This window comes from Meriones unguiculatus, chromosome 10, assembly GCF_030254825.1.
Source record: "Meriones unguiculatus strain TT.TT164.6M chromosome 10, Bangor_MerUng_6.1, whole genome shotgun sequence".
NCBI classification, from domain to species: Eukaryota; Metazoa; Chordata; class Mammalia; order Rodentia; family Muridae; genus Meriones; species Meriones unguiculatus.
In genome coordinates this window covers 46137503-46149982 of record NC_083358.1, presented here as the reverse complement: position 1 = coordinate 46149982, position 12480 = coordinate 46137503, and the positions used below count along the sequence as shown (strand labels likewise).

Genomic DNA, 12480 nt, shown 5'->3' with positions numbered 1-12480 from the left:
GGACAGACAGCTCAAGAAATCTTTTAAGATCTCTGGTCACCACTTTTCCTTGAACGTAGTATATAAATATAAATACATCTCTCAAAGTGTCAATATTGTCTTTTCTCCTTCTCTGCCTTCCATAGGGTTTCAATCTAGGGCCTCAGACCATGTGTTAAACAAGGGCTTTCCCACAAAGCTACATCCCCAGATCGCTTTTTAGTTTTATTTTGAGATAGGGTCTGGAAAAGTTATCCAGGTTGGTCTTAAACTCCTATTCTTAGCCTCCCAGTAGCTGTGACCACCCACCTGAAACTCTGACAGGTTCTACTTAATGTATGTACTATCTAACCCAAGTAAAATCCTTTAGGCTTTTGAAATGCAAACTGTGGGCTTGGTTAAACATTCATTCATTTATTCATTCCACAATACTTCGTGCAGTATCTCCTAGTGTGAGAATTTTGTTAGGCACTATGGGAGGGTATACAAAGAGAATTTAACTTGGTCCCAATCTCTCAGCACTCTACAGCTTAGTAATGGAAACAAATGTGCGTACACAAAATCTTATAATAGAAGGTGAAAGTGTGAAAGCAGTGTTGGAGAAACCAACTCTTAGCAAGAACATAAAAGGGGTGTTAAAAAACAAAACAAACAGTTTTAAAACGAATTTGGTTACGAATTAACTTTAAAGCATTTAGGTAATAGTCAAGACCAAGACCGGAAATCCAGGGTGGAGTGAGGAACAGATCTGATTTGACTGGAGAGCCAGCCCTCCTAAAAAGGACAATGCAGCCAGGTATAACCCAGGCTAGGGACAGGCAGAAGGAACCTGAACCGAGACCTTATTTCTTCTCTTTATAATTTGATTTAATCTTCATTAGTTTCCTTTTTAAAATTCACCTTTTTCCTAGAGCTTAAGTACTTGGTGGTGGGGTGGGCTCAACGGGTAAGATAAGGGTTTACAAATCGGCCCATGTGCAACTTAAATCCCACACTTTGGGAACCAGACAAGGAAACATGTTAGAGGCTGTGTATGCCAAACCAATTTAACAACACAGCCACCCCACCCCCACCTCCCTCAAGATAACAGCTGTTGCCGGGGCAAGCTAGAGGCCAAACCTAAGGGCGGGTAGCCAGAGCTGGCGGGAGCTCAGATCCCTGAACTGGCGGGCCAGGGTTGAGGAAGAGAGGGAGGGAGGGAGGGAGGGAGGGAGGGAGGGAGGAAGCGCGAGAGGGAGGGAGGAAGAAAGAGAGGGAGGCGTGTCATGTGATCCGCTTCCCTGCTCCTTTAAGCGTCCACTGGCTGCCGAGCGGCCGCAGTCCCAGCTCTGGGCATCTGGGGTATCCGAGCGGCTTCGCCCAGGGATCTACGTGGGCGCCTGGGGTCTGGGTCTCACCTCCTCTGTGCCATTGCACCCTTGAAGTTTTGCAGCACCAGGAAAAGAGGACAAGAAAGAAGAAGAAGGGAAGCGGAAAGCATACCCTAAAACATTTACTTAAAGGAGAAAAGAAAGGGGGGCGCAGAAATGGCTGGGGCAATTATAGAAAACATGAGCACCAAGAAGCTCTGCATTGTTGGAGGGATTCTGTTGGTTTTCCAAATCGTTGCCTTTCTTGTGGGCGGCTTGATCGGTAAGTGTGAGAGCTGCAAACTTTCTCCTTTCCCTTTCTTTGGCCCTTCCCTCTTTTGCCTCTTGGGCTACTTGTTACAGTATCGCTGCCGTGCTTCTATGATCTAATTAGTCCGGCTATTGTGCTTAAGAAAGCAGAGCTCCATGGGGCTCCATGGGGCACAATCCAGTCTAGTGGCAAAGAGAAAAGGAGGGGAAAAGTTTTGGCCTAGTTTCAGTATCCACTTGAAAGGCAGGAGGGGGTGGGGGTGGATCTTAAGCATGGCGACGGATCGCGAGGAAGTGCTGGGTCGCAAAGTTGATTGCTCCCCCTGCTCTTTCCCTCGCCGCCCCCGTTTCCTTCTCGGTTCCCTTCCAATCAGCTCCGGGAGGGCAACGTAATCGACTTTATTAGGAATAACAGGAGAGTCGGGAGCTAAGCCTTGAGCCAGCCGCGAGCTGTTACTGGCTCTGGCTTGTGTAAACGCATTCGGCTGTCTTGGCTAGAGACTAGGGCTGGTTTTAGGGTCTCAACCTTTAAGCCCTAGGCCTTCACGCTGCACCCCACCCACCTCTGGCAGTGGACTGGTCTGAGCTGAGGATTAGTAGCTGGCTGGAGTAGAGTGGCTTGAGAGAGTCCTGGCCCTCCCAGCACGAATTTGGAGAAGGCTAGCAGAAAGGTGTTGCTTTTGCCTCTTGTCCGCTCTGCCATCTCCCTTCCCCCTCTGCTTTGAGCCCCAATATCCAGTGAGTCGGAAACCTGGGGACCTTCCCTGGCGCCAGGAGGACGTTTCCTGCTCCTTCCTGGGCTGCCCTCTGGTGACAGCTCCCAAACCCCAGAGACGGCGCCAGGGTGACTTTCCCAGAGCGCACTGACCAAAAAGGCTTCCGACGTAGGAGACCTGCTTCAGTATCCACTCGAAAAACTCAGCTTCCTCCTACTGTCCTTTCACCTCATGTCCCTTTCTCCTCAAGATTCTGGACAACCTTGGACAAACTTTAGTGCCAACTTCGAAGCGGGCGCGTCTGGGCAGCTTGGCTTCCTTAGGGCTGGCTGTTGCTCTTGGCTGGGTGAAAGAGCACAGGCGCGCGGGGGGGGGGGGTGTCTGTGCTTCTTGTAGGAGCCTCTGAGCAGCTCAGGAGCTCTTCAGAGGGGTCTAGAGTAGTGGACACGTTATTTTCCCTCTAGACCCGGGTGTGTTGGGTTCGCATTCCAGAGAGTCTGATATTGCCAATCTTTGTAACAGCGAGGCTAAGTATTTTAAACAAAGGAGAGTGGGAGAAGCTTCAAGAAGGGAGTTCTGAGGAGGTAGAGACATGTATCTGTAAAACCAGAGTTTTCCAGCCTGCGTCCTCTGTATGGGTGAAACATCTTTATCAGTGTATAAACACACACACACACACACACACACACACACACACACACACACACACCGTTTTGGCTTTTGTTTCGCTACGCCATGTACAATCTCTTTTCTCTGTATTGGATTTTCCAGGCTCTTAATACTTCTCTGCTGGGAGCTGTAGGCAGCATCAGTCTCCGGTGCGCTCACAGTGATTATATCGCGGTTACAATTACATCTCTTGTTTCTCTTGATGAGCAGTTGCAGTTAGATGCTATTGGATCTTATGTGATTTCAGTGGCAGACCATAATAAAATTTCTTGCACCTTGTGCTTTCAGAATTAAATTGGCCTATTATCCTTGTCTGACCTTCTCCTTTGAGGTTTTTGCACACAGTAAACCATTACTGTTTCCTGTAGCTGCAGGCCCACTCCCCCACCCCCACCCGCTCGCCCCCGAAGCTGATGTGGATCCATAGAGCTCTTGGTTCCTGTAGTAGGTTTCCTAGAGTACTTCTGGAACTAGCATGTTTCTGACCTTAACCGTTTCAACAGAGGAGATCCAAGGGCACTTGTAAGTACCTGCTGGACATTAGAATTACCAGACTTAGAGCGATTCAAATTAGGGTTGTCTGTAGGAATTAAGTATTGCTAATGTTGTCCCCTCTCCCCCCCCTCCTGGCCCATACACACACACTTTTGGTAGAACTTGGTTAGTGAAGCTGCAGGGCCTGCCCTGCCTACATTAACAAACTACTAATTTTTCTTAGAAAAGAAACATCTGTAACATTTCTTGGAGAAGTTTTTGCATAATTGTGTCATGAAAAACAATTATTTCCTTCTCTTCCAGTTGTGGTGACTGTCCTCAGTTCTGGTCCTGAGAGTTAGTAGATTAGATGTAGCTACACTGTAAAGTGTTTTAGTTTGAACTTCTTCCACTTGGAGAGTAGCTTTTTTTTTTTTTTTTTTTTTTTTTTGCTTTCAAATAAGTTTAGGTAACCTACGCTCTCTATATGACCTAAATACAGAAAATGAATATAAACAAGTACATTACATGTTTTTCACTCAGCTTCTATAAATTGAAAACTAGATGAAACTGTTTAAAGCAGGCTAGTTGAATCAGTGCTTGGAAAAAACAGTTTATAGGCTAAGTAGTAAAGGAAAAAGATCAGACACTTCTGCTCTCAACAGTGAAAACAGAACTCTGCTAAATGCCTCTGCTACTTATGTGGCCAGGTACACTCATCATAAACTAGTCGTCCTAAGGTATCTGTTCCTTCAACTATAGTCAGTGTGTTACTTTTGGATCATTGTAATCCTCCATGAGAGAAAACATGGCAACTCGAGGACGAATCTCAAGGGAAAGGTCCTCATTGTGGAAACACATGGCACAAAAAAACGAAAGTCCTCATCTCCTAAGCAGCCATAGCAAATCAAGAGTCTCAGTGACCAGGCAAGTCGCTCCTCTCTTTACTGATAGGCTCCTCTCTTTACTGACAGATGAGTTTAAGATCCCTTTCATCTCTGATTGTAAAATCTTTTAGTATTCAGAGTTTTACATGGTGTTTGGATTAATATTAAATGGTAGCTTCATAAAATCAAGGGGAAAATTTTCAAAGCAGCCATAAAAGCAAACAGAAGGGATTGAGTTTTGGTTTTCAAATTCCCTGTATCTTAAAGGCCTTCTTATCTAACTAGTTTCTTTGCTTTCTGATTGCATTTGTGTTTTTTTCATATATCAGGGTCTAGATATTGCTGAACTCTTCATAAAATTTTACAAACAGGCTCTGTAAGGAATATCTTGCTTGGTACAATTTGGTAGATTTATAATTTCAGTGATTTATGTTTTTGTTAAAACATTGAGATGCTAACCATAAAATTAGGCATCTTTTTTATATATTCAGAAAACTTAATAAATGACTGGCTTTTTCTTTTTTTAATTTTTAAAAATTTGTTTAATTTAATTTTTGTATTCAAATTAGTATGAAGGTATCAGATCCCTTGAATTGGGGTTACAGACATTTGTGAGCAGCCATGTGCATGCTGGGAATTGAACCCGGGACCTTTAGAGGAGCAGACAGTGCTCTTAACACTGAGCCATCTCTCCAGCCCCAGTGACTAGCTTTTTAAATACATTTAATACTTTAGAACTCTAAAAGAAAAAAAATATTTTGACAGGTATAGCTTAATCTTATCTTCCTGAAAACCAAACCTGAAAAAAAATCTTAATTTTTTTTTAATGGTGTCGTGCTTGATAAATTTAGTTTGTGGATAAGTAGCTGTAGAAATTATAGAAGGGATGGGGAAGGAGGCCGTATCAGAAAACAAGAATAGAGCTCACTAAAAATCATGAACTTGAGTATATGGCTCATCATGTGTAGTTTGTTTATCTTCAGATTAATAATTTCTGGAGATATGATGTTTGAAGAATCAGGTCACTGTTTCACCTCTTCTAAAATTATGAAGTGAGCAGAAATCGCAACTGGACGAAATGGATTATGGTTAAATTGTTTTAAGCAAATTTCAAATAAAAATATTTTAAACTGAAGTTGAAAGTAAAAGTAAACATTAGTTATAATTTCTTGGTGAAGAAGCATCATTTTTTGTCAAGTCACAAGTAGGTCACTTTTTAAATGCTGATATAATAATATTGTGCAAGACATGCATTCATTTAACACATTTTCTCAAACAGGCCTGTCAAGGTGCAGAACTCCCTCCCCATTATGCTATTAAATGGAAACTGTTGATGTCTTGATTGTTACCCATTCATATGAGCATTTGTCTGCTGCAGTTATTCATTTGAAAGTTGAAGAAAATTGAAAAATTGAATGAAATCATGGTTAAAACATGGTGCACAGTTGTCAGCACATTAATTTTGCTATATGTATTATATATTAATGTGTATTAATGTTATGCTAGTTATAATCCTGAAATTTTTGAGTATTGGTAAGAATCTTTTGTTTTGTTTTGTTTGCTTTTTTGAGAGAGTTTCTAGTACCGCAGTCTGATTTCTCACTGGCTGAGGGTGATCTCCAACACCTGATCCTTCTTTCGCCACATCCCAAATTCTGGGCGAGACTGACCGCATCAGGCTATATCTTGTGAGAATGTTTAAAAGTACTAATTGGCTTTTGGTTGATACTTGTTATATTTTCTACATTTGATTATGCTTATTTTATAAAATTACATATCTGATCAAACTATACTATTTTCTCTTTGTTGAATCCTAGAGAAATCATAGTACTGTGATTTATGGAAATCCTTTGTAATCTCATATATTTATTTAGAGTAATCAGGTTTTCATTATTAAAATAACATTAATTGATGTTTAGCAAGCTAAACCTCTTGATTATTACAATGAGACAATGCTTGGGCTAATAGTCACTAATTGTTCTCTCATCTGATTATTTTAGTACCTCCCATCTGCAAATTTTCTTTCTGTAGTAAAAAGTGAGAGATATTTCCTGGAGATAATTATGAATAGTTTTCTGAAGTTTACAAATCTTCTGCTTATAAACTCTGCCTTATTTTATAATAATTTGGCTTTTATTTTTACATTTTTATTTTATTATTTGTTTGATTGCTTGCTTTTTTGTTTGATTCGAGACAAGGTCTCAGTATGTACACCTGGCTGGCATGGAGATCCCTATGGAGACCATGCCCCATAGACAGATTTGTCTGCCTCTTGCTTCTCAAGTGCTAGAATTAAAGGTATATGTTACTACTCCTGGCAAGCTTTATTTTTAAATATGTTAAATTATAAATATATGTTAAATAAATATATGTTAAATAAATAAATTAACATATTTATTGTTAAATATGTACTGAGTGAGGAAAGATTTATACATATCTCCTTCATAAAGTAATTTTATAGAATGTCCTTAGCTCAAAACTTAGCCTAATGTCCAAAGTGCCCATAGTATGCTCAGGACAGGGCTGTGAGGGAACATAGACCCTAAATAAATTAGGAGAGTTGAGAGCCCCTCCTGACCCACAGAAAATTTTCTATAATGAGGTTTCTCAGAACCACTCATTTAGTAAGAATTTGAGAACATATGAAACTGGAGGCTGTGCTATTCATCAAATTATTAGCTAGCTAATATTTCTGAAATATATAGATAAAATATATTGAACATATATTGAATGTATGTACACTGTGAGCCTTATTTTGTATAATTTAATCAATAAGAAACTTTTTAATGGTATTACAATTTTTGAAAAACATTTACTTTGTTTGTGTGCATGTGGTTGTGTATGCCATATTCAATGTGTGGATCACAGAGGACAACTTGTGGGAGTTGTTTCTATCCTTTCACCATGTGAGTCCCAGGAACTGAACTCCCGTTGTCAGACCTTTACCTGCTGAACCTTTTCACTGGGCCATCATTAGTATTTTTGTACTCATTTTATTAGGTAAATAAATCAAGATGCAGACAGTTCTAGTAAAATTTCTCAGGATTAACTGTTTTAGTCAAGTATGGAAGTAGACTCCAGTTAGTCTAATATCACAAACCAGAGTTTAATGATCCTTCCTAAATCATGACTTCAGGGTCTAAATAGAAATAATTTTAATGAAGAGAGGTATAATGAGAAAGAAACTGTAACTGATATATCATTGTTAGTTATTGGATAACAAGGAAGGGAAGAGGAAGAATAATCTTTTTAATAAAGAAAGTCTAACTGTAGTGCCAAAGTAGTATCTTAGGAAAGATACATATCTTTAGGAAAGAAGGTATCTTTTTGAAAAATTCAAACACCAGTCTTACTCCTTTCTTACAAGTTCTATTCAGCCCCATAAATGTATGAATGATCCAATTATCTGAGCAGCCTGGTTCATTAACCAGAAAGAAAGATTGCTTGATTTTATATTCTCCAGATGGTAGTTTGACATATTTTTGTAGTTACATAAGAAGCTTGGACTTTTCCAAAGGAAGACAAGAGATAGAATCACTGGAGATTGAGAGGTTTTTGGAAGGTATGGATGGCAGTAATGGGAGCAGTTAAAACTTAAAAAACAAACAAACAAACAAACAAACAAACAAACACCAGTCAGGTGGTGGTGGCACAGGCCATTAATCCCAACACTTGAGAAGCAGGCAGCTCTCTAAATTTGAGGACAGCCTGGTATACAGACTGAGTTTCAGGACATCCAGTGCTACACAGAGAAACCCTGTCTTCAAATACCAAAACCAAAACAAACAACAACAACAAAACATTATCTTCCAAAATGACAGCTTTTATGTCAATGTACAAGACCTTAAGAGTCAAGCTCTTAAGAGTATGAGCTGGTACATTTTATTCCTGGAAAAATACTATTAGATTTTTTTTTCTACAAGGAAAAAATTGAAGGTCTTGATTCTGATAGAAAGTTTAACAGATTTGCACAATCATGCTAATTTCATTTGGGTAGATCTTTCCTCTGAGATTTGGAGATCATGGCATAATGGTACAAGTAGGCCAGATACAGGCAGTTCCTAATAGCAGTGGGAGGACAGGACTTGAAGATAAAGAAATGTTTTGTGATTTTCTCTTTGAATAAAGAAACAAACTGAAAAGATTATTAAATTATGAAAAAGAAGAAGCCCTCTGAGACTTTTGCTTTTTCCTATGGCTTCTCAGCTCCTGCATCCAACCACCACATTCTATCACTGACACAGTTTTGTAGAGGAACAAAAGCAAGAATCACGCTGATGTCTGACCAGGAGCAGATGCTTGCCTTACAGTGACTGTTGACTTTTGGCGACTATGAAAAACATTTCAAATGTATTGATTTATTTAATGCTCATTACAATCCACAATGACATTACTGCTACTTTCTCCAGTTTTCAATTGAAGAAACATTTAAGAAAATTTTTGAAGTAATCTTTATTGAATCCTAAGCCGTGCTCTTAATGTGGGATATTGCTTTTCTCCCATTGTCCCTTCCATTTCTAAGATACACAAAGAGGCAAGGGTGAAGTTTCACAGAGACAAAATAGGACACAAAAGCTCAATCACCTTTTTTGGCTTGTGCCCCTTCCTCAAGCTAAGTATTTTCATTGCTACCCAAGTACCCAAAAAACTGAGCTATTTCCTAAACAAACAATTTCAATTCCTGGCATATAACAGCCCTCATACCAACTGTTATGATTGTGACTATGCTTATAAGCCATGCTGAAGAGGGCTAGGCCTGAAAAACTCAACATGCCACCTTAGTGACATAGCATCATGCAGCAAAGGGAGGATGAGCATTACAGAAAACTTGGGAAATGAGTGTGGAAGAGTGCCCCTGGGCTTCCTCCCACAACGAACTAGTATTTCCATCTCCATTTAAATCTTGTACTTTCAACTGGAATTTTCTATTGCCTTTTTTTCTTCCAGCTGTTTACTATTGATATTCTCAGGCAAAGGAGTGCTTTTTTTGTTTGTTTTTGTTTTTAACTGGCCCAAACAAATTATCAGACTTAGTCTGATTAAGTCCCTTGTATAGCTTAGAGGCTTTATCCTTGATGCATATGTCTAAGATAAATTAAAAGAAAAGATCAAGCCTACTGTGTTAGTTTTGGCAAGTAGTAACATTTTTCTTTACAAAATAAAAGGTAATTGATCTGAAAATGGTTGACTCAGAGTTTTTCAAGCTCTACATTAATAATTCCAATCTCATGGATAGTACTGCAAATTCCTTCTCCTTTGTCTTTTCTTGAACCAAGCAGTCATGAAGCAACATGTAATTTAGTTGACATGATATCCACTTTCAGTCTCTCCCTACCTAGCATGTTTGCCTTCAGGTGATCATAACCAAAAAGCTGGGTTCCTACTTTGTTGAATCCAGCCTTCTCTAAAAGCAAGTATGCATTCTTGAAATCCAGTTTCTTTTTAATCTGCTTCTCAACATGTTTTATGCCGTCCTTTAGGCTGTAACTTGCCTCTAATGGGAAGGACACACCCTCACATTCCTTTCTTTGCTCTGTTCTTTTAAGCTGGTTCTGTGCTGCATGAAAGCCAGGATCCTGCTTTAGCTTTGCATTCCTAGTCTAAGAAGTTACAGATAAAATTCTTGAGGAGGTTATAAGCAAACTGCTATCACCTACAGAACATGTCTCTACTTGGAAAAGATAAGATTCTTCATGTTGTTGGAGGTCAGGGATAGCTGCAATGGAAAACTGTGAGACCTAAATATCTTTGGTTGTTTTAATCTCTGGCTGCATAGAACCCACAAGTCTTTAGTACCTGCTCAGGGAGAACAGAGATTTGCTCTAAGAAAATGATATTTCTACATAATAGCTAATAAAAAGAAAGAAAAAAATATTTTGTTGATTTTTAAGCTGAAAGAACATTATCATCTTTTAATTAGCATTTGTTTCCCTCTTCTCTCCTTTTTTCTTTCTTTTTCTTTTCACAAATACCAAAAAACAGGACAGAAGGTCCTCTGAAAGGCTCTACCCTGCAGAGTATCAAAGCAGATACCGAGAATTATAGCCAAACTTTGGGCAGAGAGCAGGGAATCTTATGAAAGGGGAGATAGTAAGACCTGGAGAGGATAAGAGCTCCACAAGGAGAGCAACAGAACCAAAAAATCTGGAAACAGGGGTGTTTTCTGAGACTGATACCCCAACCAAGTATCATTTATGGAGATAACCAGGAACCTGTGCACAGATGTAGCCCATAGCAGCTCAGTGTGCAAGTAGATTCTCTAGTAATGGGAACAGGGCCTGTCTCTGACATGAACTGATTGGACTGCTCTTTGATCACCTCCCTCTGAGAGGGGAGCAACATTACCAGCCACACAGGATGACAATGCAGCCACTCCTGATGAGATCTGATAGACTAGGATCAGAAGGAAGGAGATGAAGTCCTCATCTATCAGTGGACTAGGGGAGGGGCATAGGTAGAGAAGGAGAAGGGAGGGTTGGATTGGGAGGGGAAGAGGAAGGGATCTACAGGTGGGATACAAAGTGAATAAACTTTAATTAATAAAAATAAAAATTAAGGGCTGGAGAGATGGCTCAGTGGTTAGGAGCACTGTCTGCTCTTCCAGAGGTTCTGAGTTCAATTCCCAGCAACCACATGGTGGATCCTAGCCACCTATACTGGGGTCTGATGCCCTCTTCTGGCCTGCAGATGTTCACGTAGAACACTCATACATAAAATAAATAATAAATAAAGTCTTTAAAAAAAATAAATAAAAATTAAAAAAATTCCTCCATTACTTTCTTCCCTTACTCCACTCATTCAAGAAAATAGATTTTAGGAGGAGGATGAGTATGGCTTAGATTTTTATTAAAGCCAGGTTTAGCATGTCTATGAGACAGTATCTTTAATGAAATAGGACTTATCTCAGTTCTGTCTAAGAAAGCCATTAACTCTTCACACTAAGAGAGCTGTTAAAGTTTTGAAAGGTGCTTGTGATTACTTGGGTGTATTGCAGTATTCTTGAGATATAGCTACTTATAAAACAGCTAAAGGTAGTGGGTAGCTAAAGGTTTCTTGTATGATGGATTTTGTTTACTGAAAAACTGAGTTATAAAGGTCTTTATCTCAGCATCTAGGAGGCTAAAGCAGAAAGGTCCCTGTTAGTTAGGAAATGACTTCAAGGCCAGCTTCAGCAACTTAATGTAAGTAAAAAGGGGACCACAAGTATAACTCAGTTATACTAGAATACTTGTTCATTATATATGAGAAAATAAAAAAAAATGCACTAATCCCTTTTTTAAAGTTTTTCTAGTTCTAGATTTTTTATTTTATCCACCAGCAGTAGTGATCTGATTTATCTATTTGTTATCAGACTTCCTTTGAAGCCTTGGTAATATGTTACAGGCGAAGCATAGAATTTAAATGAGACTGTAATTTATGCATTTGCTCCAGGTGTGCCTGCCAATAGGCATTAAAGAAATCACTATATGAGAGTTACTTTTCTGGATTAGAAGTTACCACCAAGTAACTTCTTAGCACTCACTTGCATACATTTTTATTCATCCTATATCTTGTTAGTTTTTGCTTCTCAGTTGGTTAGGCGTTACTACTAGAAACCCAACAATACTACTTTATGACCTTCCTATTGGCATAGACCCCAATAGTTCAAGAAGCATGTCATTCACATATTTGATAATCACAGTGGTTCTTTTATTTTGTTTTGTTTGTTTAATTTTTAATAGTTTTGACTATTACATTTTTATCTTAAATATTTTCCTTTTAATATTCTGGCTTAGGGTTGGGGATATAGTTCAGACAAGGCTATAGGTTAAATTACCAGTACTGCCTTCAAAATCTAAAATCCTGGGTCAATATACAGGGCTACTTATAGCATAGGGAAGCCTGGGTAACAATACTTTTAAAGAAATTTTTCTTACATGTTCTACCTTTTCTTGTTGTTAACACAAGCCTTAGCTGTTCTTCTGTTTTACAATATAAAACTGGAGCCATGATCCAGTATGACATTTTTTTTCTTTTTCAAATGCATAATATATGTTATAGACTTTTGAACATCAAATTGGAAGGAAAAAGATGATCTTTTACTAATGCATTATCAGCTATTGGAAAATTAACTAGAACTATAGAGCTGTAATGTCA

General features: G+C 39.0%; 1 protein-coding gene across 3 annotated transcripts in view; it reads left to right on the top strand.

The window, feature by feature from the left end:
* Positions 1-1207: 1207 nt before the first annotated feature.
* Wls (Wnt ligand secretion mediator) overlaps positions 1208-12480 on the top strand; it is a 131597-nt gene continuing 120324 nt past the window's right edge. For 2 of the 3 annotated variants that reach the window (XM_060392412.1, XM_060392410.1), the window contains exon 1: positions 1208-1611. In XM_060392412.1, coding sequence (XP_060248395.1) covers positions 1506-1611 — 106 coding nt within the window. In that variant the 5' untranslated portion in view covers positions 1208-1505. The remainder of the gene's footprint in view (positions 1612-12480) is intronic. The other variant, XM_060392413.1, reaches the window with a different exon arrangement.